General features: G+C 37.0%; 1 protein-coding gene across 4 annotated transcripts in view; it reads left to right on the plus strand.

Moving 5' to 3' along the window:
• Positions 1-20,334, plus strand: part of nphp4 (nephronophthisis 4) — a 126,300-nt gene that overhangs the window by 12,924 nt on the left and 93,042 nt on the right. For all 4 annotated transcript variants that reach the window (XM_088617550.1, XM_088617549.1, XM_088617552.1 and 1 more), the window contains exons 4-5: positions 14,479-14,657; positions 16,186-16,250. In XM_088617550.1, coding sequence (XP_088473676.1) covers positions 14,479-14,657; positions 16,186-16,250 — 244 coding nt within the window. The remainder of the gene's footprint in view (positions 1-14,478; positions 14,658-16,185; positions 16,251-20,334) is intronic.

A 20,334-nucleotide genomic window follows, 5' to 3' on the forward strand; every position in this document is an offset into this window, starting at 1 on the left:
GCCTGATGCTGCTTGATGTTGGGGTTGTTATTTTTTATAGAGCAATTTTTGCCATTTTTTCTCTTGTTCAAGTGATTCAGTTCCACTTAGTTCTTTAATTCTCTGCATTAAGACATACACATTAGATATTGTTAATTTCCATAATGGAGCTGGGGCCTTGAAATTAATACCTTCCTAATTAATCTTTCACACACCCTGGAACAAAAACTAAAACTGAAGTGCAAAGGTCTGAAATATGTTTCAATGATTTGAATGTCATTGGAGCACATTGAACATCAAGGAACTCTGTACAAGGGAATGATACCATTTTGTTGTCTATAATATATTCTTCTTTTAGGCCTGACAAGTGCTTTCAAAGCCACTTGTTGTGAAGAATTCGGAGGACCAGGTACTTTCCCCTCTCAGAACAGCCCTGGCTTTTAGATTGCCTAATTTTTTTGCCCCTTGAATCGAGGCTTGAGTTTTTCATCATCGATGTCCTTGTAGTTTGTCTATCGTTCTTGTGTGGCTGGAACCGTAAGGATGATGACTCCTCACTTCAGCAAGTGCACGATGTTTGTGCTGGTACCCATTTGAGAAATGTAATAATTAAAAGTAGATTTTTCACAGGGATTTTCACAGGGGGGGTTTTGCATGGCAGATTTGACACCATACTTTGTCAGGAAAGTACAGAAAGCCATTTTCTTCTACTGGCTGCTCAAATACCACAGTGAGACAAGTTTCTTTCGATGACAGTTCATTTTCTGGTTGAAAGGTAGAGGCTCTATTATAGATGATCACAGTCTGCACTTAACAACACCATTGTTAATGGGTCAGCAGATGAGCCAGGCTGCTGCTGTAGTCTTTGGCATTTAACCTCTTGTATGTTATAGTGTTTCTTTAGCATCAGTATAAGTCATTTTCAGGTGAAAGTTTATACAGTGTGTGTTGTGTTCACAAACATCATAGTTTTAGTAATCTGGAACCTTAAGATCGTATTACTCAGTTTTACAGTTGGGGGGCTTTCAGTGGCTATTTTATTAATGAATTAGACAATGAAGGCACATGTTTGAAAAGGAAGTATTCTGCAGTGAACTAAAAAAAAACATTTTTTTTATTTCCTCAGTATGTGATCATTATGTGGGCTGAGAGCAGGTGTTCCAAACCCCTAAGCAATGTGCTGGAAACCTCACTCTCTCCCTCATATGTTGTACGTAAAATGTAAGTACATTTTCCAACACATTTAACACCAATCATGACTTTCCTGCTATCTTTGGATCTTCTCTGGGACTAATGGACATTACAGGTTGGTGATTGTTCAACATTACAACTCACCCTTAGTAAAGCAAAGAAGTATGTAATCCATGCAGGTTCAAGCCCTGCTCTACCTCACAGAAAACTTACTATTACATGCTTGAATTTGAAAATATAATTATTTGGCTTTACCAGAATTAAATCAAGTTTCCATGCTCAGGTGAATAATGGTCTATTTATTATTCCTTTCAGGAATTTACCTTGTCCTGTATAATCTTAGTAGACAACAACAATAAAGAAAACTCCTGTAACAGTTTCACATCTACTGGGAATCAAATTGACTTATAAATATTGCAGTCTGTTGGGTAAAGTTCTCTGCCCATGAGAAAATGTTAATTTTTACAGGTATATTTATAATTCACTTTCTCAGCAATAAAAAGTCTTATTCATTGAATCTAGCAGAAAACATTAAGCTGTCCTGCATGTATTGTATCTGTGTCTCCACTACAATATGGTGCTTTGGTCTGTCACATCCTGTCAAGATCTTCATACCCTGATGTATTTGTTGTGGATTGTTTTGACCCGTGTGTTTCTCTACTTTTGGAATCTTTTGGAAAGGATTCACTTTCTTCTCAATCCAGGGCTTCTGGACAATTCTTAATTGCTAGATAGATGTTTTTGGAACATATGAATCTATATGAATATATATAGTGTCTGTTAATTTATCATTATCAATTATCATATGTGTCATATGTCCCAGTCAGTACAATCAAAACATCTTTTTGAGCAAGGATTAGATCCATCTGATGGTTTTGACGTTTGCAGCTTTTGTCTGTGGGACAGAGTTAGGTGAGAATCATTAAAAGAATAGGCTCTTTGCAAACAGATTTATATTATTCTGGACATAATCATAACAGATATAATATCTTTTTTTTACATACCCTTAATAATGAGGCAGATAATAAAGTGCATCCATGAGCATTGTACTGTTTTTTTATGGCACATACAGGGAAATAGACTCCAACTCACTTGGAGTTACTGGATAACTTTGGCTGCATTCTTATTGTTTTGTACATTCATGACTAAATCCAGTAAATATATTTGTGCCAGAATGATGACTGGATAAAGAAGATAATCTCATCTGTAAAAAATAGGCACTGCCATTCTGATGCCCAGATGTGCACTATTTGTATTGATCTCCCTAAATAACTAGAACTTCAAACAGTTCGGTTGCACAGGGAATAGATCTGCAAGTACACAGCTACTAGGATTCCGATTTATGCTTATTTGAATGTAATTTCCCATGAAATATTCTAGATACATAATAAGTAATAAGTAGGTCAGGTAGCTCATTTTGGTGTTATAACCTTGTAGGCCCAAGCCCAAATGAGACTCGAAGAAGCCTAAATGAATTATCTTACCTTTTGTATCATAAGTGGGTGGTGTGATCTATAATGTCTCTTATCTCTAAACAAATTTCTATTGCTGTCACCTGGGCTTGCACTGTGTTTTGAGCTTTTGAATGTCCCTTCATTTCAGCGTTTTGAATACTCTGAAATATAAGTCCTCTCAATCCTGAGATTGGTATTGGACCCTCAGGACTGTATTCAAGAGTCATTTTTCTGTGTTTTTTATAAATGCTTGATGTTGAAGTTGGACAGTAAAACTTTAGACATCTGCAAAGAAAAGCAGGGGAGAATAATGAAAAGTCTCAGTGAATGGGTAATAAGTGTAACGGTGTGATTGTCTCTTATCATATGAAGTACACCTGCAGGTAAATCAAGTGAAGGGTATTGTAATTTTTGGTTTAATTATTTCAGTTTTTATTTAGCTGCAAGTATGCTTTTGTTCCAGTTAATAGTGTCTGTGACTGAGCACCTTGTTTTGTTCTCTCTCAGTTAGGGGCTTGTATGGATGACTGCCAGTATGCTGCTGTGCAGTAAGCTGACTGTCAGGTGACGTTTCTCCCTGGAAGGCAGTCTCCTTTCCTGCCAAAAACCAATATCAAACCATTTCAGCAGCAACATCTGCCTAAACGTATGTGCTTAGCTGTGGCTGATTTCACGGAGTGGGAAACCGTGGTGAATGTGCCTTTGAAAGGTGTTTTACATTTGAGAGACCAGGGGAGCAGCATGAAAAAAACTAACAGAACCTCCAGATTGTATTATTAAATTGCCCTGAGCAAGTTTCTGAGCATTTAAAATGAGTTAGAAATCAGAGGTTACTGTTTGTTATTAAACCCTGTTATACAGCATTACAAGGAGCATCTGCCTTTAACTAGTTACAGGTTTGCTGTTTATTTTAATCTATAGACCACTCCATGGGAAATATAATTGTCTTGTGTTATATGTGCAATTTATACCTATTGGACTTACATTAACAATCTTGCAATCGAAAATCAATTAAAATAACAAACAAATACAAATGATAGGCATGCTTATTGCTTTCCATATGCATGTACTGTATTTTAAAGTACAAAAATATTGCATGCAAAAATATAATATAAAATGAGTACTGCAGAAAAGTATTTTGAAAAGTGTGTGGCTGTGTCTGTTTAGAAACTGTTGTTCACCTGGATCTTATTACTCATTGTGAGAGTGGAGTGTCTATTTTTATTAGGTCATATATGAAAGAGCAGTCAATGTTCATGAGTACTGGAAGCAATTTGAGCTGGGACTATGCCTGTTTCACTAGGAATAACAACACACATTATCGAGTGTTTAGTCACAATTTGGCTTAACCTGCTTACCTGAGGGCTGACCTTCTGGCAACAGGACGAGGAGGCTGGGACCCCTGCAGAGTGAGGAGTGACCAAGGGGCAGCTGCACAGGTGGGGATGGGGTGGAGGTGGGCTTACAGTGTTTAGGTGAGGAAATGACATCATGAGTGATTGCAAATTACTGACAGTCAAGTCACTGAACTGATTGAACTTGGCTGTTGTCATTCCTCCTGAACAAACACCTTTGTTCCTGTGCAGCGTGAACCAATGCATAAGCATCTAAATCACTGCTTGCCCCCTCCTTCACTGTCTTGTGAAAGCTTTTACTTTTGGCAAAAACTTCAAGATCTGATTCTTTCTCTTCCTTACATCATACTCTATAGATGTTCCCACATGGCCAAACTTGCATATGACAAGCAAAGATGTGCCCTGTTCCAGTTTCTTTAACAGTTGCTTGTTTTCTGTGTTGATTTTGACACACACTTAAAGCTAAGATAAACAAAAGCGCAGAACACTGGAAATGAGGACAGGCTGGGGGCAGTAAACAAGCGTTGCTGGACCACAGGAAATGTGATCCTGACCACCATAAGTGGGCACCCAGCTAACTAAAAAAATGCAGGACCATGGATGTGTTCACACCAGACTGTATTATATATGAAGCACATACGTGTTTGCATATTATTTATTATAATATATTGTTTTAATGCTGTGTATTAAGGCAGCCACACGCCTCTCTCCCTCTTTCTCTTCTCCCCTTCTTATTCTATTCTATTAAATTCTATATAGATTCTATTCTATCTTCAATATTGTAATTGTGACTGCAGCTCTGTTTTGCAAAGCAAATAATTACAAAAAATAAAAACCTTGGAGCAAAAATCTGGATATTATCTCTTTTGGATTCTGAAATTAGTTTAAAAGTAAGGTAAGCCTCAGTGGATTTTAAAAGTTTAATGTCTGTTCTGAGTTGATGCAGTGTTTGATCATTTTTTATGATACTGTATATTTTTAAGGAAGCTGGTATGTGCTGGCGAGGGTGGGAGGTGGTGGTGTTGCTTTAATATGACAGTTTTGCTGAAGACTAATGCATTCTAATGTTCCTTTAATGCTTTTTGCTGATTTGCCTAAAGAGTTCTGCAGTGTGGTTTGTAGAAATTCAAAGGAAATGAAAATGCAGCAGGGTGTATTGTGTGGGAGGCCATAGTTTACTTAATCCCATTTGTCTTCATGTATCTAATTTGAAACCCAAAATGTTCAGCTCTTTTGGAAAGCATGGCAGTTTTACAGAAGCTCCACTTTTCTTTTTGTTCTGTTGCAGTTAAGGCATTCAGCACTCTGGGATTTTAGTGCATGACTTACGTGCACAGTATCCAAGTAATTTGTGTTCATCACCTGAAAATGCAAAGCATCTGCTTAAAAATATCATTCAAAGCAAAAATTTAGAAAAGTTCAAACTACAGAATCTAGAAGTGTTGTTTGAGTTTGGAATTTTAGTTTTTTGAGAAACCTGGTTGTTTTCCTCATACTGTCATATATAATGTTCTAAATCTTTCTGTTGCATGGCAATCCAGTGTCTGAAAGACTGGCATGTCATCTTTGAAATGTCACAGGGTTCACGAATGGAAAAAGAAAGTGTGTCACTTGCATCTCTTGGGATGTGGATGATGAAAGAGAAAAAAGGGTAAAAAGAATTGTCTCTTGTCTCCTCCCTATTTGGCATATGGAAAAGTTTGTTACCAGTTAAAAAGGTCACTCCTAGTGGGCAGTAGGTTACAGATCTTTTGGTGATGCCAAATAGTAATGATTGAGTGGGAAAATGAGGGGCACTTTATCTGATACTTTAATATAATTCAATGGTAAAAAAGGTTTCATCAGAAACTTCAGAACTAATTTTAAATAACCTCAAATTCAAAATAATTGAAATACATGTTCAACTTAGTTTTTGTAACACAATAGTTGCAGAAAGTTTACATCCACCTCTTTCATTGGGGGTCTTGCATGACTTTTTTGGGATTAATCATTTAATATTACAACAGCTCCAACAGTTAACTAGGGGTTGAACTCTGGAACATGAATATTTTAATTAACACTTTATTAACTGTTTGCATTTGAAACTGTAAAACTCTTTAGCTCCAAGATACATGTAGGTGCATACATTGTATTTTTCCCTCTCCTGTTTTTTTTTTTAATGTAGCCTTGTGACATAACACCATATAGGTCTGCTTGTTTGGTTTTGTAGAACGTGTGGGGAAATTAGAGGGAATCGTGTGACTTAATGATCCAGTCAAATCTTACACAAAGAACCCATAGATTTATGAGGCAGAAAATGAAACTGAGGAATTGATGACATTTCATCAAACTGTTGATTATTTTCACAAATTATTACACTGCAGTCTCACCACAGTATTACCGAGTGCAAGGCAGTTATGTATGTGTTATTGATTTATATTAATGCAGTTTTGTGTTTAATGGCAATCATAAGGGTGAAAGAACTATTTCAGAGTTTTCCAAAATTCTGGACCTGTCACGCGTGTGGCATGGAATTGAAGAAAGTAACGGCAGGCGCATAACCTGTGTGTCAAGTTTAAGAACAATGTATGTAAAAATTGTGTTCAGTGTAGGGAACAAGCCGTGCAGTGCATGTCAGTTCTTGGATTTCTTCTAAGCTGCATTATAGAAGTGGATTTACTTGTGAAGAGAGAGAGATGCAGCACAGCAGGATTGTGTGTTATAGTGATCACTTCAAAAACAGAAAGCCAAAAATATTGACGTTTTCTTCTTAATGGCCCAATCAAGCTGATTGCAAGATCATTGACAGCAGACATGATTTCACATCTTTGGCCCCTATTATACTGTGTTACAAAATGGCAATTATTAGAAAAAAGCAGCATCCTCAAAGGAGGAATTTTACATGATAAAGAGCAGGCACACTGAGAAGGACCTCAGAGAAAGAAAAAAAAATCCCAGTGCGATTGGCCATATATAATAAAATTTCTATCACAGGTTAGAAATGATAAATTAAAGTTCTTTTACAGTTAAAAGGTAGCTGTTTACAAAACTGCACAGCTCCAATAAATAGAGCAAAATTGGACTGTTAATGAGAACTGAGAAATATGTAGCTCTGCAGCACACAGTCTTCGGAATGAAGAATTAATTTGTTCTGGCCTACGTCTCCATTTCTTCAGTGATTAACACTCAACACTTTTCTGTGCTTTATGCTCATTAACTAAAACTTGGCACGAACTGTGGAATGAGAAAAAGAAATATCTTGTTTGTTAATCCTGTTGCCTTTCAGTCTATATTTCAGATAAATATACACTGAAAGGTATACAACTATTTCAGATAAAGTATTTTATTGTATTCATAATCCTCATATAGTAAAAAAAGGCATATAGAACTTAAATCTGATGTAGACCTGTATTTTTGTTTACTTTTATTCTAGGCTTTCTAGGCTAGGATTCAAAGCTTTAACATTTCCCTTGCAAACGCAGGTGGCAAGTATAAGGTTTGTGCTTCCATCATGTAAGAGTTTTAACAGCAGGTTCACCAACCTCTCCAGCTTTGGAGTATAGGAAAATATACCTACAGTATGTGTTGAATCACTGTAGCTATTAGTTTTAAAACCACATGATTTGTCTCAGCTCTTTAAATGAATTATTGGTTTTGCATTCTTTGGCTCTGAAAAAATGAGACATGTTTAAAGACTTTTCATGACTGGCCTAAATCAAATTTCAACCTAACATAAACACAAATTATAGAAAAATGCAATTTCATTTGGATTTACTATGGGAAGAGCTGAGACACCTCCAGGCAAGCAAATGGTTGCTGGGTTTGTAATTTGTGAGGTTGGTCTAAGTCTTAATTCAGTCTGGGCTGAAATTTATATCTTGAGTAAGTTGCACGTCATCAGCTTTTGTAATGAGAAATTGGCAATACATATCACTAGGAAATGCTGCATGTGATTGACTGTCAATTTTAATCGTGTTTAATTTTCCACAAAATGAAGCATCTGTCATTTGTGGAAGCTCCATAAATAAATCTTTGGGAAGATGATTATATTTTTTGAAGCTCTTTCCTTCTCTAGTCAAGAATGATGTAACAGTGTCGAGGTAATTAGCTATACTGTTCATGGGGGGATGTCTTCTGAAGGTTTCTTAATTTAACTAAATGAAGGAAAAATTGAAAAGTATGAGTTCATGAGAGTCTGGGGAACAATACTTATGTAACAGTTTGCAGTTCATTCCTTTAATGCCTTTATAAGCCTTTCTGAAAGTCTATGTTCTGTATGAATAGGCTTTAGTGAATTTTTATCTGTTGCTTCGTTGTTTTTCCAGTGTGAGTCTGGAACAGTTATGTAACCAATAGTACCAGCAGCCCAAATATCATTTAAATTACACTATGTCTCTGTGTTCGCACTCAACGAGAGGCCAATACGCGATATGTGCTGCTCACTGATTAATTGAATTGCCATTCAGTTAACGGGTTTATCTTTTTTATACAATCCCAGCACAGAGCATATTTATTGTGGCATCTTAGAAACCGTGTTGAACCACTCCTTAAGAGTTCTGTACTAATCTGTACATTACCCCTGGTTTCAGATTAAATTAAAGCTGAGCTGCTTTGACCTGCCAAAGATTGGGGGAACATCTGGAAACACTAAACTTCCAGGTACCTTATTAATTTAAAGAGTCAACCAGCAACAGTGAACAAAGCTAACATCCAAAAACTGCATTTTAACATGTGAATGTCACAGCCAATCAGAACCAAGATAATGTTTTACAGTCAGAGTTTTGTAAACTGCATTATCTCAAGCAGATAGGTTAGCAGGAATATTAGTACCCTAACATTTTAGAAGAAGCCCACATGAAACAGCATGCCATAGGGGAGGATTGGGAAAATGAGCACCTTAATATTGTACTAATAGCATTGAAACCCAAAAGAATGGTGCAAGGAGCTAAACTCAGTCTCTTTATCCAGTATCAGCCTTGTGAATATTGTAATGCATAATAAGTTCTATCTTCTGTAGCACGAGTTAAGGAGGTTCGCATGGGTGTCCTGTTTCCATCGGTAACTGCAAATTGAAATTGAGACCACTAGTGTCCTCCTTGGTTGAACAAGTCTAATCAATAGTGATAGTTTGGATAGAAAAAGTCCTCTGTGCCAGAAGAAAAGAGTGTTTAAGAAAAGGTTGCAGTATAGTGTCAGTAGGGGATCAGTAATCCATTGTGACAGGTTGGATCTACTGTGGGACAGCTCTCCGTAGGTACAGAATTCTGTCTGCAGAACTACTGGCAGACTTTCTAAAGAAGAGACAAAATTGATTTCTACAACTTCTGCCAGCTTGTAGAAGTGGGAAGGAGGAGGGGGATTTAAATGTTAACTACCTGAGTAACAGCCTTAAATTTTGTCATGCCTTTTGTACATCAGATTAGAAAATAAAAGAAATGCATCACATAAACACTTCTTCCATGTTCAAGCAAGGCAGGAGATTAATTCTACAAAAAGAGCAGTTACAGCATTATACAGAAGAATTGGTGATGTTGGCCTTTTAAATATATATTCCACCAATTTGTAACTGACAGGTGCAAATTACCTTACTAATTTGTTAAAGTTGTGAATACTGAGCTCTTATTTTATATATAATGTTAGAATTTGGTGTTGCCAGTAGGTCAGCAGTACTTTGCCCACAAGATGAACAGATAATTGACAGGCTATGTAAGCCTGTTTCTGTTTCTTCTACATGTAAATTAGGTTGACAGCTGTTTTAGCCTAAGCTCCAGAGCTAGGAATGGGAACAGTTATGTAATGCTTTCTAGCTTCATTTATATCCTTGATTCCCTGAGTGCAGTTGCTTGGGGGAGGATTCATGTATTGTCCTGCTAACACATTGAACCTTTTCTTGACCACCCTTTTTGGGACCTTTTCCCTCCGAATTCATTGACAATCAGGGAACAAGAGCCTGTTTTTTGTACAAATTGCTAATGAATGCAAATAATACCTCCTATTAACTTAATAGGTTTAGGGTTCACATTGGTTAGTTTTGCTGCCTACAGCTATTGGATCGGGGATTGAATTCCAACCCTACAATACCTTCTGCATGGGGTTTGCATGTTCTCTATATGTCTACATGGAGTTGCTCCAGATATACTGGTTTCCTGCCACATCCCAGTGACATGCTGCCGAGGTATCTTTCAGTTGTCGCTGTGTGCTTGTTTGTGTGTTCAGTATGTATGCATACCCTGTGATGAACTGGCATGCTAGCTTAGTCTCTAGTCCCAGCTTGCTTTCTTGGTTTCTGGGACAGGCTCCGGATCGCCTCACCTTTTTAAACTTGCCAGGTGGGAAACAAACCAAATATACAAGTTACAGTGCCAGAAAAACAAATTGTGAACCCCCAATATAATCGGGATTTACAGTTTCTTAAAATTATGTATTGTTTTTTAAGATAACAAAAGAGTTTCCTCCCATTATTCTCGTTTCTTTGGTTAAGGTGATCACTTTTGTTCCTTGAAAGTTATATTCCCAAAGCAAAGACTCATTTCTTCTTTTTTCTGTCAAAGTTAAGATAAGATCACTTTATTAGCCAGATACAATCTCTTGCATTAGAAATTCATCTTTTTGCATACCCCAGCTTGCTCTTCATGAGACGCACAGACATACAAACAGGGAGAGAAGCTTGGGGTCAGAGTGCAGGGTCAGCCATTGTACAGTGCCCCTGGAGCAGTTGGGGTTAAGGGCCTTGCTCAGGGGCCCAATGGAGTAGGATTCCTCTGCTGGCCGCAGGATTTGAACCGGCAACCTTCCACCCACAGGTACAGATTCCACAGAGCCACCGCTCCACCCCGTTACCTGTGCAGTATAAAAGTGGAAAAAAGCTGATTCTTGGCTTTTTAAAAAAACTGAATGCTGAAAGACCAATACTGCCCATGCCTCTCTCATGCATATTCTGTGCCAAAAAATGACCTTTTTAGCAAGAGGTTTACTGTCTCTTCAGCATAATAAATATTTCCTGACTTAAATAGAATTTAGATCAACAAAAAATTATATGCTATGTCATCCTGGCCCATGTTACATCTTCTGAAAATAAAATTGATTGCATTAAAAACTAGTGTGCCTTTGAGAAACCATTGTCCGTGTTATTAAGATGAATTGGTCCCTTTGTGTTCTGTTGGCAGACAGTGGGCAATCTGCCCACTTCAGAGCTAATTAATAAGATGGGCTATTTGCCTACAGTTTTCTTACAGAGAAAATCGGGTACATAATTTTACATTTTGGTGTCTAAGACCACTGAAAATCAGATTTGTTTTAAGGAATTGAACTTTTTATAGTGAATTAAAAAATGTAGTTTGCAGCTTAAATGTTAAGGTACTTCAATTTAAAGCAGAGTTTTTGGCAGTGAATGATTGAATCTAAGATCAAAATAGAAAACAAAAAGGCTAAATCATAAGACTGGAATGAGTGATGATTTTCTTCTCCAGCAGTTTAATGGTATTAACATCTTGAGCCAAAATGTTCCACACACCTCTGTACCATTAAAACATAATGACTAATACTGCTGTCTGATTATCTGACTGAAAAATAAGAAAAGCATTGTAAAGATTTGATCATTTTTTTCTCCTGTGGAGCTCTACGTTTTAACAGCAAGCTCTTTTAACAGAAGAAAAAGACTGAGGCTTTTACAATGCAATGATAAAAGCTCAATGTAGATGTAGATTACAGTTGCCTTTTCTCAATTCATTCACCTGTCATCGATAGAGCTCCTACATTATAATCATTTTACCACTAACAGAAGATGGAAGAGCTGTTCTTGCTGCAATAGATAATGCTTTAATGCCTTTAAGTTATCTCTCTTTGCCTTTGTGATTTTGGGTGAGTACTAAGAATTGTGACACTTAGTTAATGGTTCTTTGATAAAGTCATTTTAGGACTAAATAACTTCACATTAGTAAGAAACAAATGGAACCCCTGGAAATAACTCTATACAAGCAGTTTTACACTTAATGTGTCCAAAGTCTATAATATCTTGGTGCCTAAGGTGTGACTTGACATATTCAAACCAAGATTAGCAAGGAAAACTACACCAGTTTTGTAAATGTTTTTAAAATCTTACAGATGAATGATATTATTAAACCATATGCATAAGCAAGATTTTCTAGATAATGATTTACAGGTTATTCACTCATGAAATATTAGTTAGATCTGAACAATTCTAGAAATATTTCAGACAATTACTACTTGTTACTTATTACTTCTGTGATTCCATATTTGCAGCATTTCAGACAATTATGCACTGCCTGGACTCCTGTGCTATTATAGACTGTCTACCAGTAGCTTAATCCATCTCATCTTAGTCACTAAGACACAATAGTTTTGTCTGTAGAAGTAGTCTTAGCAGACCAATGGAAGCACAATACAACATTCTGAGGGTTGGTGGGAACATTCCGAACAATGTGAATGACTCAGCCGCACTCTGTGAGAAGCACGGTGTACAACACCAGCAGCCTGTCATTGCTTAGCAGAAAGCAGTGATTATTGACACCAGTGCCTGTATAGCTAAAACTTTACAAATAGTGTATTTAGATTCTTATTCCAACAATTTCTTAGATTTTTTTTTTCCTGTGGGCTTTTCGTTAGGGTGGCTGAGCCATTTCTGACGAAAAGGGAGAGCTTGTTGTCGAAAATGCTTTTTAATGGCCTCAACTTTTATCTCTGTGGGAGCGTTCCTGATTGTAGTGAACAGTTGCCCTCTGTATAGCTGTCAAACGGTGTAGTTACAGTGTCAATCAAAACTGTTACATGGATTTCCGGACCACAGAGTTCTTAGATGCCACTGTGATAAAAAGCCACACAGCTGTGACAAAGGAAAAGGAACGTTTAAAAATATGTAATACAGATTGCTGTTATTTAGTGTTTTTCAGCACAAGTATCCCGGCATGTTTTGAAAGGAAAGTGACACAGCAGTGTGCACTAGTGGTTAGGGCTCTGAACTGGAGTGTCATTAGTTCAGAGGCAGGGTAGGATGCTGCTGTGTACCCTTAGGTAAGGTATTTCACTCGCATTTCTCCAGCAAATGCCCACATTTATAAATGCTTTCTTTCAAGGTCATAATTGTAAATGATAATTTTGTTCTTGTTTTTTTTATCTGATTAAATAAACAATTAAAAAAATATATAAATGTTGAATTGATGATGTTTCAGAAGTGTCTGCCTTTAATCTGAGCTCTGAAAAAATACTTTACAATGACCAGCCCACAAAAGAAAGCTTAATTATGGTTTTAATAGGATGACTGTAAGTCAGGGTAAAAACTGATTTGTATTTCGTGGAATCTGACATTATAATGCTCTGTGGTTAGCAAAACAAGGTCAGCAGAAAAAAAAAATCAAATGACATTCTCCTAGTCTACAGTATGATGCAAAATACTCAAGATTTATTGCAGATCATATGAGTACTGTAAGTCCCTTTTGTTGTATTGGTATATGTAATCAGACTTAAAATATCTTTCTATACAACATATGTATGTACGTTCTTCCTGCTTGATAGGATGTCAGCTGTTTTACAAAAGGTTTATTGAGGAAACCTCCTACACTGTAATCAGTAGGTCAGAAATTTCTATCTCCAGTCAGTTGTTTTTATTCAGACATGCAGGATGTGGGGCTGAACATACGTGGTGTAAGCAGGTTTCAAGGTCAGAGAGTATAGTGAAACCTCTGTCACTTTTTTGAAGGCGAGAGTGAGGCAGACTTGTATTCTCTACCACTGTAACACTTGATTTAACATGTTGTTAAGATGCCAGAATGTTAGTTCCATTTAACTGACAGGTGATCATTGTTATTTTTTGGCTGTGATATCCTTGTAAAATACATCTAAACAGCATCCTCTGGAGTCAACAAATTTACCAAAAATCTTGTAATAAGTCATTTTCTTTTATTTGTATTGCCACAATGCTACTTGATCGACTGGGCACCCTGTCCCAGCGGGGCCACCACTTTAGGAGTCCTGGTTACAGTCATGGTTGGATTCAACCCTTGTTTGCATCAGCGATCTCTGGTCTTTAGGGCCTATCCTGTGCTCCAAATAAGTGGTAACGTTGCTGCACAGTTTTTGGTTTGATGACAAACTGTCAAGACGCTATATTGTGACCTTTGTCTAAACTGCATCCCTTGCCTTCAATTATTTAACAACAATTACTACTACAACACCTACAGTTACAGTTACAAAAACAACAACAACTACTACTACTACTACTATTATTATGCAAAGGAACAAGTAATAGGTTTATTCCATGCTGAAAAGAGAAGAGAGAAAACACAATGTTTCGCCTTCTTCAGGCAGGCTTCACAGCTGAAATGTTGTATTTTCTCTCTTTTTTTTCAGTATGGCATAAACCTATTACTTGTTCCTTTGCAGACTACGCATGCTGACGCAGCTTCCCACCTGAACTACTACTACTACTACTATTATTATTTACTTCTTTCCCTTTGTGATCTAGGATGTTACTTTTCCTCCGGCTGTTTTGTGCTTTTTTGCAGGTACTTTACTTCCACACTTCCCTCAGGCACCCCAGTGTGGTGGCCATTGTGGAGGTGGTTGCCGTGGTACCGAAAGCGGATGGCTCACATCAGGCTCTAGGCTGTGGGTTTGGCATCTTGCGGCTCTTCTCCAGCCAGACAGAGCCAGGGGAGCCTTCTGCTGCCAAACAGGACAAAAGGTGCTCGTAGCCTGTTTGTACAATGAGGTGAACTTCCATTTAAAAGAGATGTGCTAAAACATTGGGAACGTAATAAGCACAAGGAAAAAAAAAGTTTAAGACCACTTAAGACCACATTTCAAATTCATACTCTTGCAGACAGCAATGGAACAAAACAGATCCATGCAGGTCGTGACAACACATATAGTATTGTGTCACAGAAAAAAACGCCATTACACATCATTGGAATTAATACATATTGTTTACTGAATTGCACTGATTTATCCGGGACTTATTTTCATATTCCTTGAACACTAATTAATTGTAGTGAAGATGAAGTGATCTGAACCAGGTTTTCCATGATTCTTATTATTGCAAACTGTGTATGTTCCATGTGTTAGTCTTCTAACTTATAACTGAAATGTCTACACTGTTTGTATGCAAACTATTTTTTCTACGTGATCATTTTATGAAGTGTTTTTCTTCTCACTTAATTTTAATATTCATGCATGCAGATTACACAATTTAGGCACAGTGTGAATCCTTACAAGCGTTATTTGTGGATTGTAATATAAAAAATCAGTTTAAACTTTTGGAGTTGGAAAAGCAGGTCACTTTAAGTATTTAAATAATTAATATATATTCCTTCTACCAATGAAAAACAAACACCGTCCAGACGAAAATTATTCACCATTTATGTTAGATCCAATGACACATTACTTATATTTTGTGCAGCATTTCTCTGTTCACAGAAACAGTGTTTTAGAGACTTATAGTAAACTATATAAAAGCCAAGTATTCCACATTCTAATTTGATCACATTTGTATTGCATTTGCAGGGCATTAAGGGAAAAGCAGGCTTTCATAAGGACATAAACATAATAAATGAGAGGAGAGTATTTGCCAATCTAGCAATGACAAAAGTAAGAGAGTTTACTCAGGAGAACAGGTTTTCTTATTAGTTTTCATGTAGCTCATGTTTTGGAACACAACTGCTGAATGGTGCAATGTACAATATAAGCAGCCAAAACTCTCTGAAAGAAAAGTTGAAGATAGTGGCAAATTATCACTTGTCCTAAAGTTCACACAAAATCCAGCCCTGAGTGTAACAAATGTCTATGTAGTGTGGGAATGTTAACCTTAACCCTAGCTGAGGTCTCAACAGCGCAATTCTGCAGTGCGTCTGTGAAGTTCTCAAATCTTCAGATTTTAAAACGTTGCTCTACCCATAACCAATAACATTTGACAATCTGACAGGTTCTCCGTCTGTAGACGTAAACACTTTATTCAATGCTTTGGTTTTATCTGGAAAATAATTAAAATCAGCATTGCATATGCAGTGGAATATACAGCTGTGAGAATGAAATACAAAGTAAGCAAATCAGTGAAAAGCTCATTAGAAAGCTATACTAAATTCAGGTATTCCTTTGTATATAGGAATTTCTTTACTACTGATGTACCAGACATGCAAAATTGAAAGCAATACATTTCTTTGCAGAATCATCAGTTAAGAATGATATTAATGTATCATTTTATTTTGCTCCCACAGGTTGAATCTTTATCATGGGACACCCAGGGTCTTGCTTCATCCTGCACTACATGACCCCTTTGAACGTAAGCTTGTTTTCCATAAATTCCAAGAGAGAATGGTCAATATCCACAGCAATAATGAAAGATGTGGAATGTCATAATAGAATTTTCTTTTAGACTTCATCCTGCAAACATGCAGCTGAAGATTGTGTGGTGGATAAGTCATAAATTGACCATTTTGGTCTAAGTGCAAAGTGTTATATCTGACTGAAGTGTAGCACAGCATGTCACCCAGTGTGCTCGTCCCAGCTGTCAAGCATGGTGGCAGTAGCATCATGTCCTGGTGATGCTTCTTCTGGGAAACGTGCTAGGATTTTGGAAAACATTGAGGTTGCATCCAAGAACCTAAAACATGATCGAATATTTATGTGAACAGTGACCTGAAGCACAAAGCCAAAGGTCTAGACATTGTCTGACAAGAAGTCCCAGTCAAAGTCCTGACTTGAATCCAACAGAAAATTGATGGTGTGACTTGACGATTGCTATCCTCAAAAACTTCCCTACTGTTCAATGCTGGTAGAAAGATATCCAGCACTCATGGCAGCAATTGTTGCTAAAGGTGCTTCTGCCAAATACTTAGGTGGAGGCTGAAAACCCAATCAATACATTTCACTTTGCATATCTTCTTTACGGATTTTGCTTACATTCAAACACCTTCATACAGTATAAAACACTTACCAAAACAATTATCAAATTTTGAACATTGCAGCTTTAAATAAAGAGTATTTGAAAAAATATATACATTACTTGTAGTTCATCTGAATTTGATATTATTGGCAGGAGAGTTTTGCAAGACATTTGAAAGCTCTTGACAGCTTCAGAACTGAAAAAAACAAATCCAATAATTGCACATTATTAGTTGAAAAAAGGGTTCAGTGTGGATGTCTTTAGAACTAGGGTTGGTATTCTAGTAAAAATGCCCAAATCAGACCTAATCTTTTTCTAAGACTTTTATTGAAATTTAAATTTAGATTGGTATGTATTTTATGTCTAGTTAATTAAGTCACCCATAAAAGTGTATACATTAAATGCAGGAATATTGCTAAAAACCAGTTTAGCTGGAAAAGAATATTTTTTTTGTTTTTAGGTATTGTTGGAGTGGCTGTTATGGAAATTAAACAGATCTGTGTGGAAGATTGTTTGTGATTTTTTTAACACATTAGTGTTATGCGTTTTGTTAATTTGGACTGATTCACACCACTGCAGCCATGACATATTGGAGCCAGAGAGAAAGGGCATTTGGCAATTTGTGGAAGTCGCCTCCACACTTACTCAGACAGCACGAAGCACAACTGTCACACCTCTGCCTCCCAAACTGTTTAATTTTGTGTGAAAAATATTGTGACACAAAACCCTGTCTTACAATGTGAAAAACATAATTTCCAACCTAAATAAAATGCTTTTGCAATTGCATTTGCATTTGAAATATTTTTGTGTTTGTGTCTGATATATTCCAAGAGAAACTTATAGAGATGAATAGATTGAGACTTGTTCTTGTTTGGCTAAGGCCTAAATCCACTGTCCTGCATCATTAAGTGGATTCCTGTAATGGAAAATACTCTACCAAAATGATCTTCTAATGGCAGTTTGAAGGTATACTATAAAACAACATATCTGCCACAGCTACATTTTGTGGATGAGCAACTACGGCAATTTATGCAGACAGAAAGATACACCGTTTCTGGTCTGATAAATCACAGTACATTAAAGAGATCAAAGCAGCAGTACGTCTGTAACATAAACTTCTGTTTTTGGCAGAACTGAAATGGCCAATGTGACAGGAAAAACTGTTTGAATTATTTTGAATAGTGGTGATATGAATATGAAATTTGAGAACTGCTCTAAGGATATCCTCTAGATGTACCACAGTACTAAAACTGTAATTTTCAGTTAATTACACAGCTAATTTACATTTGAAATGGAAAACGATTAGAAGAGCATCATAGCTTATGTGAGTGTGTTTGAATGCTTTATGCTTCAGTACACATTTACAGTGGCTTACCTGTAACTAATATAGCCATTTAAAGCACACTTATCATGGTTCGTGCCAAAGCATCTTACTAGGATATATAAATATCTCTTTTCCTCCAATACCAGAATCCCATGAAAATAAATAATTTTGGAATTAAAGATACTATATTATTTTCTGTGGTGTCTGAACATGCACAGCCTACTGCTGTCCGCTAACCCACAGTTTATAGGCATTTTTCACTTGTCTGCTTTTATTCTGCCTTCCATGCTCTTTGTGTGAGATTTAAAAAAAAACCTTTAAAGTGGAAGAAGAAAGCACAATGTCTTGCTTCAGTATCTATAATCCCCTTTATTGTGTAATTTTATGGAACAGCACTGAACATTTCAGCTTGGATTGGTGTAGCCCTTCCCTGTGTGAAGAAAAAAAACAGCTTTATGCCATGCCAGGTTTTAGCGAAAATATGGATGATTTCTCTTTTGAAGTCACTGTATGCAGCATGACCAAAAGAAAATCATAAATCATGGCCTTCTTAAGGAGCACACACACCTGCCATAGGTGCTTCCAAGACCTCCACCCCTTTTATTTGCAAAGCACTTATCCTCAAATCCAAGATCCACACTTCTTCTTGGAGTAAATATAATCCTGATGATAGAGGCTAATCATTACATAGTGTGTGCTTTGAGTCACAGTCTCCTGTAAGTCGGTTAGTTTATTTCTGTTGTCTTTTTTTTAACTGAAATTGCCCATGAGTGTTTCAGACTTCATTTTAAACCAGCGAGTTAATGAACTGTGAAAGAAAGCAAAACTAGGAAAAGAGAAGAAAGGCATTACAAATTGCTGAAACAAGTATGAAGTCTTATAATGATATTTTAAACTTTTTGTTTGGGAAAATGCAAATGTAAACCTTGGAGAGTTTAGAAAATATGCTGAGACTTGCTAATGAGTTGTTTTATAAGAAGCCCTTTCAGCTCTCCACAGTATTGTAAAGGAAGAACTTCCGTCATTGGTTGGTCTGAGGTTTTTATTGCACCTTTTGGTAATAAATTAGTTCCTTTTATAATTCCCATTCCTTTAGGCACATCTATGCTATGGCTGCCTGTTGTTATTTCCTGTTTAATGATTCTATTTATCTTGGGAAAGCACTGGTTTTGTTTAAAATTCTTTGAGAATCTGTGCAGTGTTGTTCCTTCAATAATGGATCAGCCACTTGGGTCAGAGGATCGCTACATTTTATTAAAATGTAATGGGCGATGTTCTTGCTCTCTCACTTTTCTTCCACGGTAAGTACTTTGGGGAAACTTATTGCTTCCCATAACGAAGTTTTCAAAAGCTTTGGGTTATCTGTCATGCTATAAGTCCTGCTAAGAATTTGCCATAACCACAGACTGAATTTTGGGTTTGTTGCAGAGACATTTGAGTCTTTCTGACATTGAGACCTTCGTTTACCTCTAAGGAGTTTAAATTTAACTGCCTTCCTCAGTTTTGAAGTCTTCATTAATCACTAAGTTTTGGTCACATGGACCACTTTCCTGACATAATAAGCCAGCGATTACCTCAATGTGACTCAGGACAACATGAAATGCTCTGAGGTGTTAAATGCTAAAATACCGTAGTGCCCTTTATAATTAATTATATATATATATTCAGCTGTATGCAACTGTATGGTCAGTATATTCCTGTCATAATATAATAAATATTCATCATTCTTACTAAGCCAGGGATTATGGGTTCATGTCCCAACTGAAGTGTCTTGTTTAGTCAGCAGCCATATCAGCCTGCAACTCACAACTGGCAGCCCATTGAAGCTCAGCAGGTGTGAGCCTGGTCAGTACCTGGATGAGAGACCTCTTGTGAAAAACTAAGGTTGCTGCTGGAAGAGGTGTTAGTGGGGCCAACAGGGGGGCGTTCACCCTGTGATCTATGTGGGTCCTAATGCCCCAGTATAGTGACAGGGACACTATACTGTAAAAAGGCGCCGTACTTCGGATGAGACATAAAACCGAGGTCCTGACTCTCTGTGGTAATTAAAAATCCCAGGGCTTTTCTCGAAAAGAATAGGGGTGTAACCCCGGCATCCTGGCCAAATTTTCCATCGGCCCTTACCAGTAACGGCCTCCTGATAATCCCCATCTATGA

This window comes from Lepisosteus platostomus, chromosome 23 (assembly GCF_059453375.1).
Source record: "Lepisosteus platostomus isolate fLepPlt1 chromosome 23, fLepPlt1.hap1, whole genome shotgun sequence".
Classification (NCBI taxonomy): Eukaryota; Metazoa; Chordata; class Actinopteri; order Semionotiformes; family Lepisosteidae; genus Lepisosteus; species Lepisosteus platostomus.